At 42.9% G+C, this 18,110-nt stretch overlaps 1 gene segment (V, D, J or C); it reads left to right on the top strand.

Annotated features, from left to right (window-relative positions):
• Positions 1-16,743: 16,743 nt before the first annotated feature.
• LOC127483798 (T cell receptor alpha variable 5-like) lies at positions 16,744-17,899 on the top strand. The segment is given in 2 exon segments: positions 16,744-16,792; positions 17,520-17,899. Coding segments are annotated over 2 exon segments (429 nt in total).
• Positions 17,900-18,110: the final 211 nt, after the last annotated feature.

Below are 18,110 nucleotides of genomic sequence, written 5' to 3'. Positions count from 1 at the left end.
AGTATATATCCCATAAGTTCTTTATCCAGTCTTCTGTTAAATGATGGGCATTTAGATTGATTGCATGTTTTAGCTATTGTGATTTGAGCTGCTCTGCTGTGGCCAGGGAGTGTAGTGGAGGATGGCGCAAGTACTTGGGTTCTGCACCCCATGAGAGACCAGGATAAGTACCTGGCTCCTGCCATTGGATCAGTGCTGTGCGCCGGCCGCAGCGTGCCAACCGTGGCAGCCATTGGAGGGTGAACCAACGGCAAAAGGAAGACCTTTCTATCTGTCTCTCTCTCTCTCACTGTCCACTCTGCCTGTCAAAAAATAAAAAAAAATAAACATTGAGGTGCAGACAGTTCAATTTTTTGCCAATTTAATTTCCTTTGGGTAAATTCTGAGGAGTAGGCTGGCTGGGTTGTGTGGTAGGGTTATGTTCAGGTTTCTGAGGAATCTCCAGACTGATCTGCATAGTGGCATTACCAGTTTGCATTCCCACCAACAGTGGGTTAGTGTCCCTTTTTCCCCACATCCTCACCAGCATCTGTTGTTGGTAGATTTCTGAATGTGAGCCATTCTCATCGGGGTGAGGTGAAATCTCATTGTGGTTTTGATTTGCATTTCCCTGATGGCTAGTGATCCTGAAATTTCTTCATGTGTCTGTTGGCCGTTTGGATTTCCTCTTTGAAAAATGTCTATTGAGGTCCATGGCCCATCTCTTAAGTGGGTTGTTTGTTTTGCTGTTGTGGAGTTTCTTGATCTCTTTGTAGATTCTGGTTATTAATTCTTTATTGGTTGCATAATTTGCAAATATTTTTCCCACTCTGTTACTTGCCTCTTCACTTTCTTGACTTTTTAGAAAAACTTCTCAAACTTCTCAATATGATGTAATCCCAGTTGTTAATTTTGGCTTTGACTTCCTGTTCCTCTGGGGTCTTTTCCAAGAAGTCTTTGCCTGTGCCTATATCTTGCAGGGCTTCTCCAATGTTCTCTAATAATTTGATGTTGTCGGGTCTCAGGTTTAGATTTTTAGTCCGTGTTGAGTGGATTTTTGTGTAAGGTGTAAGGTAGGGGTCTTGCATCATGCTTCTGCATGTGGAAATCCAGTTTTTCCAGCACCATTTTTTGAATAGACTCTCCTAGCTCCAGGAATTGGTTTTAGATCCTTGATCAAATATAAGTTGGCTGTAGATGTTTGGGTTGATTTCTGGTGTTTCTCTTCTGTTCCATTGGTCTATCCATCTGTTTCTGTACCAGTACCATGCTGTTTTGATTACAACTGCCCTGTAGTAAGTCTTGAAGTATGGTATTGTGATGCCTCCGGCTTTTTTTTTTTTTTTTGTACAAGAATGCTTTAGCCTTTCGAGGTCTCCTGTGTCTTCATATGAATTTCAGCATCAGTTTTTCCAGATCTGAGAAGAATATCTTTGGTATTTTGATTGGTATCACATTGAATCTATAAATTGCTTTTGGGAGAACGGACATTTTGATGATATTGATTCAGTGTGACTATTGATTAGTAGTGACTTTGCCCTGCCATTTTCCCAAAGATATTTGTGATATATGCTTTGAACTTCCAGTGATCTTTCACTGGGAGATTTTCTTCCTTTACCCTCTTTCGTATATATGGCCGTTTTTCTGTGTTTCTGTGTGTAACACATCTTTAATCATCTTTTTCAGGACTGGATGTGGTGACAAATTCTTTCAATTTCAGTTTGCTATGAAAGGTCTTCATTTCACCTTCATTCACAAGTGAGAGCTTTGCAGGATATAATATTCTGGGCTGGCAGTTTTTTTCTGTTAGTACTTGGGCTATATCTCGCCATTCCCTCCTAGCCTGTAACGTTTCTTATTAGAAGTCAGCTGTGAGTCTAATTGGAGATCCTCTGAGTGTAATCTGATGTTTCTCTCTTGCACATTTTAGAATCTTTTCTTTCTGTTTCACTGTGGTGAGTTTGATTACAATGTGTCATGGTGAGGCTCTCTTTTGGTCCTGTTTATTGGGGGTTCTGTGTGCTTCCTGTACTTGGATGACTCTTTCTTTCTCCAAACCTGGGAAGTTTTCTGCTAGTATCTCACTAAAAAGGCCTTCTAATCCTTTCTCTCTCTCCATGCCTTCAGGAACTCCTAGAACCCGAATGTTGTGTTTTTTAGATACTATCCTGAAGATTCCCTAATTTCCTTTTCTTGTCTTTGGTTTGACTGTATACTTTCCTGTGCACTGTCTTTTAAGTCCGTTATTCTCTCTTCTGCCTCACTGATTCTGTTTTTATGGCTCTCAACTGTATTTTTTATTTGTTCTACTGAATTCTTCATTTCATTTTGATTTCTCTTTAATATCTCAATTTCATGTTCTATTGAATTCCTCATTTCATTTTGATTTCTTCTTATTATTTCATTTTTATGAGAGAGATTTTCTGTCCTGTCCTTTATGGGTTTCTGTAGTTCATACATTTGTTTTTGATTACTTCCAAATGTTCTTATCATAATTTTTTTTGAATTTTGCATCTTGCATTTCTTCTATCTCATCATCTTCATAATCTTGTACTAGATTGTCATGTTTATTTGGGAGTGTCATGTTGTCTTCCTTGTTCTTGTTTCCTCAGTCTTTGCATTTGTTGTTTGGCTTGTGGAGATATTCTTTGGTTTCTTCTTTTTTTTCCACTGTAGTGGCTTTTCTCATTGTACTATTACTCTAGATTAAGTGGACTCTCTGCTTTTGGTGAATCTCTAGTGGCTTGTGGTGGGTGTGGCCAGAGAGCTCTATTCAGTTCTTCAGGGTTAAGGGTGTGCCAAAGGTGACACACCCAGGTTTGGTGTGGTAATTCTCTCTGTCTCTCTCTCTCTCTGTCTGTCTCTCTTTTATTCAGAAGGGTAGTAATTCTGCTCAGGTGAGCTCTTCTCGATTTCAATCGGTGCCTGAGCGCTAGCCCCAGTGGATATAATATTCATCTGTTCTGTCTCAAGGAGCACACAAAGGATCTGTGCAGTTTTCAGTGTAAGCTCAGATTCCACTGCAATGTCTCTCACTGGGTAGCCAAGGCCACTCGAGATTGTGAGTCTCCCACCGAGACTACTCACCTCTCAGCCATACTGTGAGTTCTCCCACACACCCTCAATTTTTTTTTCACAGTATGGTTCATAAGCTCCACACATTCACTAGGTCCTGTTATTACTCCCCTCCAGAGTCAGGTGTTTCTGTTTGGCTGAGCGTGGGTGCAGCCCTGAGCTGACACAGCGGTCACATATGTCCAAAATGGCACCTGCTCTATTGTCTTTCATGCCTTTGTAAGGTGTGTGGAGTGAGAGAATCGTCCGTACCATCCCTTTTATTTTTTTTTCTCTCCTGTAGTTAATCTGGTGTACTTTACCCACCTGGCTTCAAGCCTTGTTCCCTCTAGGCTCTTCCTGCTGCTTTTCCACCAGTGTCTCAGGCTGCTGTGGTTTTGCCTCACCTCTCTTTCCAGCGCTGGTGCAGAGGAGACTCTCGGCAGCAGGGCTCCTGAGCCATGGGTGCCCATGCCCTCCACGTCGATCCACATGTCCCTCTAACTCCGGAACAGTTCCCTGTGCAGTTTTTTCCCAAACTCAACCCTGAGACTTCACTATCTCCACTTTTATTAAAGTATCTTTTCCTGAGGGAGGTGCCTTTCTCTGAAGGGAGGAGAGAACCTCCACTTTGACTATGACCGTGTCTAAACAAGATAAGAGTCGGAGAACTCAAGGGGCTTCCATAGCCTTGGAAACTCATAACTGGTGCATGGGGAGATTACTGATGCCATAAACAGGAGTGTCAATTTGTAAAGTCAACAACAGGAGTCACTGTGCACTTACTCCTCATGTAGGATCTCTGTCCTTAACGTGCTGTACACTGAGGCTTAATGCTATAACGAGTACTCAAACAGTATATTTCACTTTGTGTTTCTATGGGGGTGCGAACGATTGAAATGTTTACTTAATGTACACTAAACTGATCTTCTGTAAAAAAAAAAAATTATCAATTCCCAACTTGACTCTCACTGGGATTAAACATGACAATAGGTCTGATTTGATTTCATCATCATTTAAAAAAATCATCTATTATTTTTCACTTTATGTTTCTGTGTGGGAGCAAACTGTTGAAATACTTACTTAAGGTATACTAAGCTGATCTTCTGTATATTAAGATAATCGAAAATGAATCTTGATGTGAATGAAAGGGGAGAGGGAGTGGGAAAGGGGAGGGTTGTGGGTGGGAGGGACGGTATGGGGGGGGAAGCCATTGTAACACATGAGTCGTACTTTGGAAATTTATATTCATTAAATAAAAGATTAAAAAAAATAAAGTATCTTTTCCTGGACTATCAGTGAGCTCTCTCCCTATTCCACCATCTTGGAACCCCCCTCCCCTCATTCTTTATACAGAATATTACACAAAACCATGACTATAAAAGCCACAATGTGCTATGTGACACTGGGACTTGTGACTTCTATCTGTCCAACAGTTTTTTTAAAATATTTTATTTATTAATTTGAGAGGTAAAGTTACAGAGAGAGGGAGAGACAGAGACAGAGAAGTCTTCTCTCTTCTGGTTCACTCCCCAAACAGATACAACGTGGGGAGCTGAGCTGATATGAAGTCTGGCGTCAGGAGACTCTTCTGGGTCTCCCACATGGGAGCAGAGGCCCAGGCACTTGTGTGTCTTCTACTGCTTTCCCAGGCCATAAGCTGAGAGCTGGATTGGAAGAGGGTGTGAACTTGTGCTCGTATAATGTGCTGGCACCACTGGTAGCGTCTTAACCCACTAAGCCACAGTGCTGATCTTCTTGGAATTGTACATGTGAAATACATGAAATCTGTTCTCTTTGTATTAATAAAACATTTTTTAAAATGATGATGATGATGATGACAATGATGATGATAGGGATAAACATTTACCTGCTTTCTTTATAGTTACTCGTCTTGTAACTAGATGATCATACTGACTGGCTACTTATATACTGTAAGTCAGCGGCATCACAAGGATGGATTTACACCCTTATTACTCTCTGTGTGGGATTTGATGAGTGCATCCCTTTGGAACTGATTTTTTTTAAATTTAAAAAAAATTTTTTTTATTTTTATTTTTTGACAGGCAGAGTGGACAGTGAGAGAGAGAGACAGAGAGAAAGGTCTTCCTTTGCCGTTGGTTCACCCTCCAATGGCCGCCGCGGCCGGCGCGCTGCGGCCGGCGCACCGCGCTGATCCGATGGCAGGAGCCAGGAGCCAGGTGCTTTTCCTGGTCTCCCATGGGGTGCAGGGCCCAAGCACCTGGGGCATCCTCCACTGCACTCCCTGGCCACAGCAGAGAGCTGGCCTGGAAGAGGAGCAACCAGGACAGAATCCGGCGTCCCGACCGGGACTAGAACCTGGTGTGCTGGCGCCGCTAGGCGGAGGATTAGCCTAGTGAGCCGCGGCACCGGCTTGGAACTGATTTTAAAGACAGGAACTTACAGCTATTCATGCCAGGCATATGTTGTAAGCTGAGGACAGCTTTATTATTATTATGTAGCCAACACTGTCATTTCTATCAATTTAACTCATTTGCATATTACCTCCTTTCTTAACTCACTTTTCAATTATTATAAGGTAGGAGAGATCCCTCATGTCAAAGCGTGTTCAGTTCCTAATGGCAGAATCTGTGGGTTTTGGCTGACTCCACCTGGGGCTAGTGTTGGTGTCTCCTCGTTCCAGGCCACATAGAGTCACTGCCCCAGTGGTGATATGATCACCATGCTGCTTATGTTTGAGGCTTGGGAGCAGTGCACAGAAAATAATTGTGGGAGAAAGGGGGAAGAAATTTAGACAATGAGAAAAGAGAATTTGAGGGCTGCATATGCATTAGGGGTCTCCCAGTCCAAATGCCTTACTTTACTTTTTATGACTTATTTACTTATTTTTAAAGTTTTTATTCAATGAATGCATTTTTTATAGATTTTAGGAATATAGTGGTTCTTTGCCCCATACCCGCCTTCCCACCCCAACTCTCATCCTACCTCCCTCTCCCTCTCCCATCTCCTTCTTCATAATGGTTCATTTGTAGTTTGATTTTATATACAGAGGACCAACTCCATGTTAAGCATAGATTTCAACAGTTAGCACTCATGCACACACACAAAATATAGAGTAGAGTTTGGGAACAAAATTTGCAGTCGATTCTCATAGTACAATACATTAGAGGCGGATGTCCTACATGTGGAGTAAGTGCACAGAGACTTCCTTTGTTCCTTTAACAATTAACACTCTTATTTATGATGTCCATGATGACACAAGGCTCTTGCCATGGGCTTCCAAGGCTATGGAAGCCTTTTGTGACCATAGACTCCATCGGTATTTGGACACGCAAATGCCTTACTCTAATCACAATCAGTACAACAGAGAAATTTGGGATCAGGAAATGATGGACTCTGGTCACTGGCATTTGGGACATGTCAATCAGAGGAGGATATGGGGAGGTCCAATGCAGAGACTGGTAACTGTGGATGGGCTTCTTAAGTTCATAAACTCCCTGAGGCTGAGCCTGCTGTGCTGTGTTATTAGAGTGTGGGTATCAGTCAGGTGTTTCATCGCATTTTTCAAGAATCAGTGCACTGTGAAAGATGCTGATAATCTGAGTCTGGGTAAGAGTCACGTGAAGAAAGGCACTGAGAGGATGGCAAGCATTGATCAACAACCCAGGGAATAATGGGGATGGAGCCAAGACATGACTGGGTGTAGCAGAATTTACAATAAATAACTTCCCAGGGAGGAGCTGGTGTTTTTGTGTTGGTAACAAATGGGGGGGAGGTAATCACCAGCTGGCAGTACACATTCAAAGGGATGGGCCCAAGAGTCCAGCACTTCTTCTATTTTAAAGGATTATTTAATTTATTTGTAAAGGTAGAGTTACAGAGAGGCAGAGAGAGAGAGAGAGAGAGAGAGAGAGAGGTCTTTTATCCACTGGTTCACTCCTCAAATGGCTGCAACAACTAGAGCTGCGCCAAACTGAAACCAGAAGCCAGGAGTTTTTCTAGGTCTCCCACATGGGTGCAGGGTACCAAGGACTTGGGGGCCATCTTCTACTGCTTTCCCAGGCATATCAGAGAGCTGGATTGGTGGTGGAGCAACTGAGACTCAAACTGGTGCCCATATGAGACGCTGGCACTGCAGACCAGGACTTTAACCCACTGTGCCACAGTGCCAGCACGTCTGTGTAAAATCCTGACTCAGTCACTAATCAGCTATATAGTCTTGGATGAGTGGTTTCAGTTTTCTTAGGGTGAGTTTCCTCTTCTGAAATCTATTGATAGAAAGATCTCATAGGATTTTGTTAGGATTAAACAAAATTACAAAAATAAACACAATGCCACTCCTTTAGTGGCAGGTACTCCAACGTACTAGGAATTCAACAGACACTTAGTTGTTGATCAGGTTTATTTATGTTCCCCAGGGGGTCCATACTCATATTTTCTGCTGTGAGCATTAAACTTGCTTGGATCATCTTCATTAACTCAGTATTTGATTAATAATACTGAAAATCAGTTCAAAATCTATTTGAAGTACATTTGTATAAATATAAAATTTGTATTTCACGAACCTGATGTTGTTCATGGACACAAGACAGGCACTGTTATATACAGTAAAGACACATTATGAATAAACCAGATAAAGTTCCTGCCCTCATGGCTGATACAAAGAGAAAAATGAGACAAATGTTATAGCATATTAGTTAAGTGCTAGGGGAAAGTAGAGCAGGAAAATGGAGATGGGACTCATGGAGGCAGAGTCACTTCAACTGTGATTTTAGATGTAGGGAGGGGTCACTGCAGGCCTCAAGGAACAAGTGCATGGAGGAAGTGGGGGAAAGTTAGGGTGTACATTTTCCAGCCAAGCTTCAGGTTAGGGAACAGCCAGTGCTAAGGCCTTGAGGTGGAGCTGTTCAAGGAACAATGCAGAAGCCAAAGTAGAGTCCGCTGGAGGAGAGGAATGGGAGACTGGCTCACATGTAGGGCCTGGCAGCCACATAAAGGGTGTGTCAGCCCGGCGGATTAGGGGAGTTCTGGAGGGGAATGCGAGGAAATCACATGTGATTCGTATCTCAAAGGGGGAGGATTTTGGCTACCATGTTGAGAGTAGACTGTAGAGAGTTAGGAATACAAGTCAGGCTGTTGCTGTCATCCTGGTGGAATGATGGTGGTGATGTGGACCAAGGTGGTAATAGTGGATGTGCTGAGAAGTGAACAGATCCTGAGGTGTTTAGAAGATAAAACTCAAAACATTTGCTGGCATATTGAATAGGAATATGAAGAAAAGAAATCAAAGATGATGCCAAAGCTCTGGACCTAAACAAATAGGAAGATAGTGCTGCTGCCAGGTGAGTGCTGATTGATGAGGCTTGTTGTGGTAGGCAGGGGCGGGGAAGATCAGGAGTTTAGTTGAGATGTGTCAGGCCTGAGATGTGGGCTGAGTTCCTAAAAGAGGGCCAGGCTAAAGACAGTTTTGAGAGCTTTGAGTTTAAGGACAGTATCACAAAAGAGACCTCAGGCATGCAAATTCTAACACTACATTTGTGGTTTGGATTTGAAAAAAGACTGGAGAGATATCAATTTAAAAAGAGATATTGTGGGTGATCTGAGTGTATCAGGATGGTGCCATGCAATTTCAGTACCCTGAGGTGGAGGGAATTGTGTGATGGTAACAGGTGGACAAGTAAGATGACAGATGACATCTTTTAAAAATCATTACTGAAGCCTTTGCATTGTTCCTCCATAGAAGAATTTTCACTTTGTTGTATGTTTGTGAAACGTCACTGTCGCTCCCCCTCTTCGTGGAGGAACGACACAGGACCCTGCGCTGTTCTTTTGTCTGCTCGGCCCTCCCCGGGTTTGCTGCTGGTTCTTCCCGGGTTGGCTACTATCCCTTCCACCTCCGTGGAAGGGCAGTTCCCCCTGGCCACATTCCCCACTTCCGCAGGGGAGCGGCACACCGCCGGCCGGCTTTCTCGGGGGCTGCACAGGTGTTCCTTCAGCTAGATGTTCCCCTTAGATGTTCCCCATAGATGTTCCTGGTGCATGCCGTCTCTCTCCTCCTTTATAGTCCTCCTCCGCCAATCCCAACTTGGCTGCCCACACGCCGAGTACGCTGCTCTCCTCCAATCAGGAGCAAGTCCTACAGTTTATTAGTTGAACTGGAGGCAGCTGTGCGGAAGCTGTTTACTTCTCTCCCAGCGCCATATTGTGGGAGAGCAGATGCATAGAATAAGTCTTAATTCCAGTAACTCAGTCCAGTCCGGATTGCTCCCCACAGTCACAATACAGTTTACCACCTGGCTAGGGTGCTTGGCTCTCTAGGCCTGAGAGAACAGCTGGAAGAATCTGGTCCTTCCAGGCATCTAAGACAGCTCTCTGCATTATTAGTTAGCATGACTCTACACCATACTCCAGTAATAAATAAACCACAAAACCTCTGTGAATTAACAAAGAGGACTTTATATCCATCTCACACCGACTCTGATGTGTGTGGGGTGCCCTCCTGTCTGCAGCTTCATCGGCCTTCAAGGAGGCAGTGATGGAAAGGATGAGGAGGTCAAGATGCCCTTTGCTGCCTTGGTCCCACTGCAGAGCATGCAAAAGTCCTGTTTAGAAGGCCAAGGTAACTGTCTGGGTTGCAGATAGTTGTGGGATGAACTAGCATCATGGTGTGGAGATCTGAGAACATAAACTGGGTGGCATCTTTGTAACACAGGTAATGAACTCCAGAGCACATCCCATGCAGAGTGGCTTTGGGAAGCCTGAGGACTCCTGCCTACCATCTCATCCACTATCGTGAACTCAATGTTCACTCCTCTGCCTACTTTGACTATTGCTTTTATTAGTTGAGTTTAATTTTATTTATAAATGACACATGTATACAAATTTATAAAATACAATGTAATCTTAAATAAAGGTGTACTCCATGTTATAATGCAGTATACTTAGTGCAACAGTCACATCAAAAGCTTATGATTTCCTTGAGGTAAAAACGTCAAAATCTTCTCTTTTAACTTTAAATATCCTAAGAAAAGGAGTCAAATGTGAGAGCCATGATGCAAACTGCCAATGCTTGGACTAACCACAAGAGGGCGCATCTTTCTTCAGATGAGGGTTATTTTCCACATGGTTTAAGTGGTTTGACAGGTGCATATTTTGTTCACTCTTCATTGTTGCAACTGCTGCAGGGCAGGAAGGCTGTCTTTCCAAGGAGCAAGGATTTTCCAGGAGATCCTCTCAGAATCCAGGTTCTAAAACTGGAGAGTCACCCTGACATCCGGGGTGCATCCAAGGACTTTGTCTTACTCCTAGCTCACCAGCCATGCTCTCGGTGTCTTGTTCAGTGACTGCGGTGGTCCTGCTGATAACTGTCAGTAAGTGATGTTTGGTTTTTTAAATTATTTTCTGTTCCTAGATCTTGGTGAAGATCTCTAGCCCCACTTTCTCCCTGGACTGTCCTGTTGACATATTCCTAAATTACAACACCTTAATCATTTTAGGAAGGACGAATGGAGACTCAGTGACCCAGACCGAGGGACCAGTTATCCTCTCTGAGGGCTCATCTCTGACCCTGAACTGCAACTACAAAACCGACTATTATTCGGAATTCCTTTTCTGGTACGTCCAGCATATCCATCAAGGTCCTCAGCTCCTGTTGAAGAGCGGAACAGAAAACCAGAGAATGAAGCATGAAGGTTTTCACGCCACGCTTGTCAAGAAGGACAGCTCCTTCCACCTGCACAAATCCTCACTGCAGTTATCAGACTCAGCTGTGTACTACTGTGCTCTGAGAGACACAGTGAGAGGAACCACAGAGGGAGCCGAGCACAAACCCAGAGGCGTGCAGCTGAGGGCTGGGGGTGGGCAGCCCTGGGAGGGTCGAGCTAGGTTTCCCTCCAAAGTCACGAGGTGTCTGCGGACACTCGCAGGGAAGGAACAGATTCCAGCTTTGATGTTCTAGGGATCTGGAGCCCTGGAAAAGTGAGACTAGGAGTGGGAAGAGGAAATCTAATGAACAGGTGAGTTCCAGTTATCTGAGATGATTCTGCTTTCAGTAAAGGTGCCTCTAGTGTTCCAGCAGGTTGAAGATGTTCCCTGGTGTCTGCTGAAGTTTGCAGTGGCTCCTCTGCCAAGAGAAAGGTGGATTAGGTCTCTCCTGAGATATTCTCATCTCTCAGTCTGGGAGATCTGCAAGGATCTCATCATTTTTGCTAAATATAAGATAAGTTAAATTGGATACTAGGGATGCAATCCAATTGAGATCAGCACTGGTGCAAGTCACCCTACTCACAGCCTGAGCTATAGAAACTCTTTCCCCATATTCCAGGACCTTCATTTCCTCTCCAGTTCTCCCTTTGCAGGAATCTTTCCATCTTCTCCCTGTCACGATATACAAGTGCCCAGTCGAGAAATACTGTGAGGGGAAGCTTCCCTTGTCTCTCTGTGTGAGACCCAAGTCAGCTGTGGGTGGGGGTGTGACCCTGGGTTTTGTGTTGCGATTGTTCTTGTTTTTTTGTGCATGAAAGGTACTTTAGTTTCAAGCTTGCTCTTCCTTTTTTTTAGGAGCATATTCTTTTTTTTAAATTATTTATTTATTTATTTGAAAGTCAGAGCTTCAGAGAGGCACAGGCAGAGATAGTGAGAGTGAGAGTGAGAGTGAGAGAGAGTGGTCTTCCATTCACTGGTTCACTCCCAAATGGCCACAATGGCCGGAGCTGTGCTGAAGCCAGGAGCCAGGAGCTTCCTCTGGGTCCCATATAGATTCAGGTGTCCAAGTTCTTGGGCCATCTTCTACTGCTTTCTCGGGCCACAGCCAAGAGCTATATTGGAAGTGGAGCAGCCAGAACTTGAACGAGCACCCATATATCATGCCAGCACTGCAAACCGTGGCTTTAAGGCATGCACCACAGCGCTAGCTCCAGGAACATATTGTTTTAATTATATTGTGCCTTGCTCTGTTCTTTCAACTGCAGGGGGAATCTCTCGCAGAAAAGAAGTGTGTAGGCATCAAAGATATGGGGTCTCAGAGGGCACCCTCATTACATGAAAATAATCTCCTATTTTAGTCCAAGGAGCCCATTCAGAAGTTGTACTTAAGCAAACACCCATCTGCTTGTGAACCCGGAAGTTGAATATAAATGTACCATTAAGTAGGGTGGGCCTGTGGTGTGGCGGGTAAAGCCGTTGCCTTTAGTGCTGACATCCCATTGTTGGGAGTTACAGTACTGAGCGCTCCACTTCCGATCCAGCTCTCTGCTATGGCCTGGGAAAGTAGTGGAGGATGGCTAAAGTGCTTGAGCCCCTGCATCAGTGTGGGAGACCTGGAAGGAGCTCCTAGCTCCCACTTTGGGTCGGCACAGCTCTGTCCATTGCAGACAGCTGGGGAGTGAACCCCCAGATGGAAGACCTCTCTCTCTCTGCCCGTCTCTCTCTCTCTCTGTATAACTCCGACTTTCATATATAAATAAATCTTTAAAAGAAGAAAAAGAGCAATGCCTATTCATGTCCTTTGCACATTCCTTAACTGGATTTGTTGTTGTTGTTGTTGAGCTTCTTGAACTCTTTGTAGTTCCTGGATATTAAACCTTTATCAGTTCCACTGTTTGCAAATATTTTATTTTTTGCAAATATTTTATTTTTTATTTTTATCCCATTCTGCTGGTGGCCTCTTCACTTTGTTGAGTATTTCCTGCTAACAGAAGCTTCTCGGCTTGATGTAATCCCATTTGTCTCTTTTTGCTTTGATTGCCTGTGGTTCTGGGGTCTTTTCCAAGAAGTCTTTGCTTATGCAAATGTCTTGTAGGGTTCCCTGAAGTTTTCTCTGTAATTTGATGGCATCAGGTAAGATTTAGATTCCTAACGAATTGTAGGTTGATTTTTGAAAAGGAGTATGTAGGGGTCTTTATCATAGTTCTGCATGTGTAGTTCCAATTTTTGCAACTCCATTTGTTGAAGATACTGTCTTCTCTCCAGGGATTGATGTTAGCTCCTTTGTCAACGATTAGCTGGTTGTAGATATGCAGATTAATTTCTTGGGTTTCTAATCAGTTTAATTGTTCTGCAAGTCTATATATGTGCCATAACCAGGCTGTTTTGATTATAACTGTCCTGTAAGATGTCTTGAGATATGGTATTGTGGTGCCTCTGTTTTTTTTTAATTGTTGTTGTTTAAGATTGTATTAGCTATTTGTGGTCTGTTTTGTGTCCGTATGAATTTTAGCATCCTATTTTTCTAGATATGAGAAGAATGTTGTTTGTAGTTTGATTGGGATTGCGTTGTATCTACAAAATTCTTCCATTAGTATGGACATTTTGATGATATTAATTCTTCCAATTACGAATATGGAATTTTTTTCCATTTTTTCTGTCTTCTTCTATTTCATTCTTAAAGATTTAAAATTTTTATTGTAGAGATCTTTCACATCCTTAGTTAAATGTATTCCAGGTATTTAAATTTTTTGTACCTATTGTTAATGGGACTGATCTTACAAGTTCTTTCTCAGCCATGGCATGGCCTGTGTATACAAAGGCTATTGATTTTTGTGTATTGATTTGATATCCTGCAACTTTATCAAATTCTCTTATGAGTCCAATATTGTCTTAGTGGAGCCTTTTGGATCTACTATCTACATGATTATGTCATCTGTAAACACAGACAGTTTGACTTCTTCTGTTCTAATTCATATCCCCTTGACTTCTTTTTCTTACCTAATGGCTCTGGCTAAAACTTCCAGAACTATGTGGATAGCAATGGGGAAAGAGAGTATCCTTGTTGGGTTTCAGAACTCAGTGGAAATGCTAACACCCTTCTCCCATTCATTGTGAAGCTGTCCTGGGTTGTCATATATTGGCTTGATTGCATTGAGAATGTTCCGTCATATCCAATATGCTCAAGGTTTTTACTATGAAAGAATGTTGTATTTAATCAAATTCTTTTTCTGCATCTACTGTGGTAATATACTGTTTTTATTCTTCCATTTGTAATGTGATGTATCACATTTATTGATATGTATTTGTTGAACCAAACTTGCATACCAGGGATAGACTTGCAAGTGGTGTGGTGTGAGTGATCTTTCTGATGTGTTGTTGGATTTGATTAGCTAGTTTGTTGTAGTGTCACTCGCCCATTTGCGGAGGAATGACACCGGACCCTGCACTGTTCTTTTTGCCCTGCTCTTCCCGGGTTAGCTGCCATTTCCTCACTCGCGGAGGAACGATGCCGTCCAGGGTTAGCTGCCACCCCCCCGCCTCCGCAGAGGAGCGGCACACCGCCGGCCGGCTCTCTCGGGGGCTGCTCAGATGTTCCTCAGATGTTGCTCGGTGCATGCTGTCTCTCTCCTCCTTTATAGTCCTCTTCCACCAATCCATGCTCTGCCGCCCACACGCCGAGCACGCTGCTCTCCTCCAATCAGGAGCAGGATCAGCTCCTGCAGCTTATCAGTCAAACTGATGAGGCAGCTGCGTAGAAGTTGTTTGCTCTCTCTCAGCGCCATATTGTGGGAGATCAGATGCATAGAATTAGTCTTAGTTCCAGTAATTTAGTCTAGTCTCAGTTGCTCCCCACATTGTAGAGAACGTTTTTCTGCAAAATTTTAAAATATGTGTCCATATTTTTCAGTCTTTTCTATTGTGGCTTAGGTTTTGTTACAAAAGTTCAATGATGTTTCATACTATGAGATCTTCACATAGCATTTCCCAATGATTTCTTCTGTGTGTTTTTTTTTGTTTGTTTGTTTGTTTAACTTTTCAGGTTTGGGTTTAGGGATTCATTTTTCATTTAATGAATTTATTTTGTGTGTCTTTATACTAATAGATAATACCTGGTATTCAACCATTAGATCTTTCTTGCATAATGGTTTTCCTAACATATATATATCTCCATGCATTGGTCTGCTTCTAGGATAATTATCTCCCGCTTCTCAGCAAGAACGTTTTGCTTACCCACCTACTTATCCATGAATTTTGAGTTTTTATAGTATGGCTGGTGGGACCTGCCTGGTCATTCCACTGTGTGAGCACCAGCTATGCTCTGCTTCCTCTAACTCTTTTGGATGGCATTAGTTTGGCCTCCCTCATGCATGCTCCTTGAATACTTGAAAGGAGCCCTGTAACTCTGCAGTTCTCTCTCGTGAGCTTTTCCTCCTGGTAGCTATGTTCTTGGATTCTGTTTGTCATCGTATCCCAGATCCAAACTATCTTCTCAAATCACAAGATGTAAGAAATTCACTACTTCCATCTCCCAATTTATTATTATAGAAATGATGTCATCACAGAAACATTTAACCTCCTTTCTTTCTGCCTTTCCTTCTCTCTGTGTAACTCTGACTTTCAAGTAAATAAATAAATCTTAAAAAAAGAATGAGTGAAAGAATCATAATTTTATTTTTTATTGCTTACTTGAAAGATTGAGCAACAGAGCAAGGGAGGTAGAAAGAGACATCTTCCATCCTCTGGTCATTCTCCAAATAGACACAACAGTTAGAGCTGGAACAGGTCAAAACCAAGAGCCAGGAATTCCATCCAGGCCCCCCCATTTGTGACAGAGACACAAGCCTGCAGACTCCTGGGTTGGTCATCAGCAGGAAGTGACTGGAAGTGGAGACATGACTGTATCCCAAGCACTCTGAAATGGGATGTCTCAAGCAGCAACTTAACTGCTGTCCCACAATGCACATCCTGAATTACAATTAATTAATGAAATTTTGTTAAGTGCATTTATGGTATATACCTCTGCATATATTTTGAAATATGTACATTTCTTTCTATATTAGGAATGTGATTCTGCATAGTCAGCATCTTGGGATGTATAAACTACAGTGTGGATAAGAAATAATATTAATTTCCTATATTTCCTGGAGTTGTATGGACTCAAATCACAGGAGAGGATCTGTTGCTTCTTACACTGATTGAGATTAGGTTCTCTTGAGAGCAGATTTCTCAAGGTCACATTCCCACATGTCTGCTCCACTGATAGGCATTGACTTATCCTTGCCCAGATTTATTCCTGCTGGAATGAACCCAAAGATGCAAGATATTAACACAAATGAGACACAGTTTGGGGAGAGAATTTAAAGGAGTGAAGGATGTAATCATAAGTTGAAATTCTAAACCATGATTTGAGACACTAACAGTAAAATCTAGGGAAGCCTGAATGGTCAGTGGTCAAGGCAACAGCAGGGAGTAATTCTACTGCAGATTATTCAGTAATCAGTTTTGAAGCGGGACCACTCACACTGACATTATGAAATGTAAGCACACCTGGGAGAGATGTACACTTGTTCCCATTACATCTACCTGTAGCCTGATGTTTCTGAGAGTTTCTATTCTTTTCTGTCAATTCTTGCCAATAGATAAACCACATGTCCATAACACACACACACACAATCTGTTCTTCCAGAAGAAAGAATCCTAACATCCACTTTAGGTTTCTCATCACAGTCTACAAGGTATACTCTCCCCATTGGTTACACTAATACAGTTGATTCATGGAAGCTTTCCCTCTGTTCGATCTTTTACTTTACAATTTAGTCATTTTTAATGAAAAAATTTTGCTGTTTTGATCCATGGCATTATTTCCTAGGAATGGCAAGGTCAGAGCAATGCCAGACTTGGGGGAGCAGAGACTGCAGTGGGGTGCATCTGAGATATTTAGCAAAGCTCTCTATTTTATTACAATCTTAGTGGGTACATATGTGACCTGTAGAAAGAGATTTCCTATTAGACTGAATCAAGATGGTTGTTTTGTCTGAGGGATTCTTGTCCAGTTTTAGAAGTCGGAAAGGTAAGAGGAGGAAGGACTTTATTTCTGAAGTAGTCAGTGGATGCCAGTGTTTTCCTGATCAAGTGGACTAATCCTGTTGGTGACAAACCAGTACCCTCAAGTTCATTTAAAATGTCTCTGAAGCGTGCTGAGAAGATGAAGTGGAATCCCGAACCCCACATTTTCACCATGTTTCTTTCTGCCAAACTTCATCATTTCTGACTGGGGACACACTTGGACCTTGGTTTACGTGACTCATGGCTGTTTCCCTTGTTCTCCAAAGATGCCTGTCAGGGTGCGAGGATCTGGGAAGCGGTTTAACAGTTGAGGCTCTGTCCAGAAGAGGGCAGCACGTCTCTGCTGATGCACGATGTGGGACTGGCTCTTTTTGCTTGGCTTCTCTAAGAGCAGGCTAAAGACAGAAGCAGGCTGCTGAGCTGCCAGTTTGAAAAACGACTGGTCTTAGGAGGTCAGGAAGAGACAACTGATAATCGCTGTAGCTTCCCTGACTGGAGATTGCAAGTCCTGATAGGTGGAGCCATGAGGACTCTTTCAGGACTGTTCCTCCTAATCTTGTGGCTGCAGCTGTATTGTGAGTTTGGAGCTTTGGGAAATCAGGGTGATTAGCAAATGTTCTTTAGAAGTCTGAGTGGAGGTTGGCATTTTCTAGGCTGCCTGAAATCATTGTCGAAAAAAATTTGCGGGAATGATGACTTGATGATCGTGTGTGACTTCTCCTTTTGCACAGGTGTGAGTAGAGGAGAGACGGTGGAGCAGAGTCCTTCTTTCCTGAATGTCCGGGAGGGAGACAGCTGTGTTATCAACTGCACTTACACAGACAGTACCTTCAACTACTTCTATTGGTATAAGCAAGAACCTGGAGCAGGTCTCCAATTGCTCTTAAATATTTTCTCAAGTATGGATAAGAAAGAAGAGAAAAGATTCACTGTCTTCATGAATAAGAAGGACAAACATCTCTCCCTGCACATTGCAGCTGCCCATGCTGTGGACTCAGCCACCTACTTCTGTGCAGCCCAGCACAGTGCTCCCCATCCACCCGAAGCCTGTACCCAAACCTGCAGCAAGGCTGTTGCAGTCATTGGGAGGAGTGAACCAGCACCTGTATGATCTCTCTCTCTCTTCTCTCTCTCTCTCTCTCTCTCTCTCTCTCTCTCTCTCTCTCCCTCTCTTTCTGTCTCCTTCATTTATTTTAAAAAATGCAGATTATTTATTTGAAAGGCAGTTGACAAAGAGAATGGGTGAGGGAAGGAGGGAGAGATGGTGAGAGGGAGGGATAGATAGATCATTCATTGCATGGTTCACTCTCCAAATGGTGCTA

This window comes from Oryctolagus cuniculus, chromosome 12 (genome assembly GCF_964237555.1).
Source record: "Oryctolagus cuniculus chromosome 12, mOryCun1.1, whole genome shotgun sequence".
Classification (NCBI taxonomy): domain Eukaryota; kingdom Metazoa; phylum Chordata; class Mammalia; order Lagomorpha; family Leporidae; genus Oryctolagus; species Oryctolagus cuniculus.
Note: the sequence above shows the minus strand (reverse complement) of the source record. Positions and strands in the feature narration are given on the sequence as shown.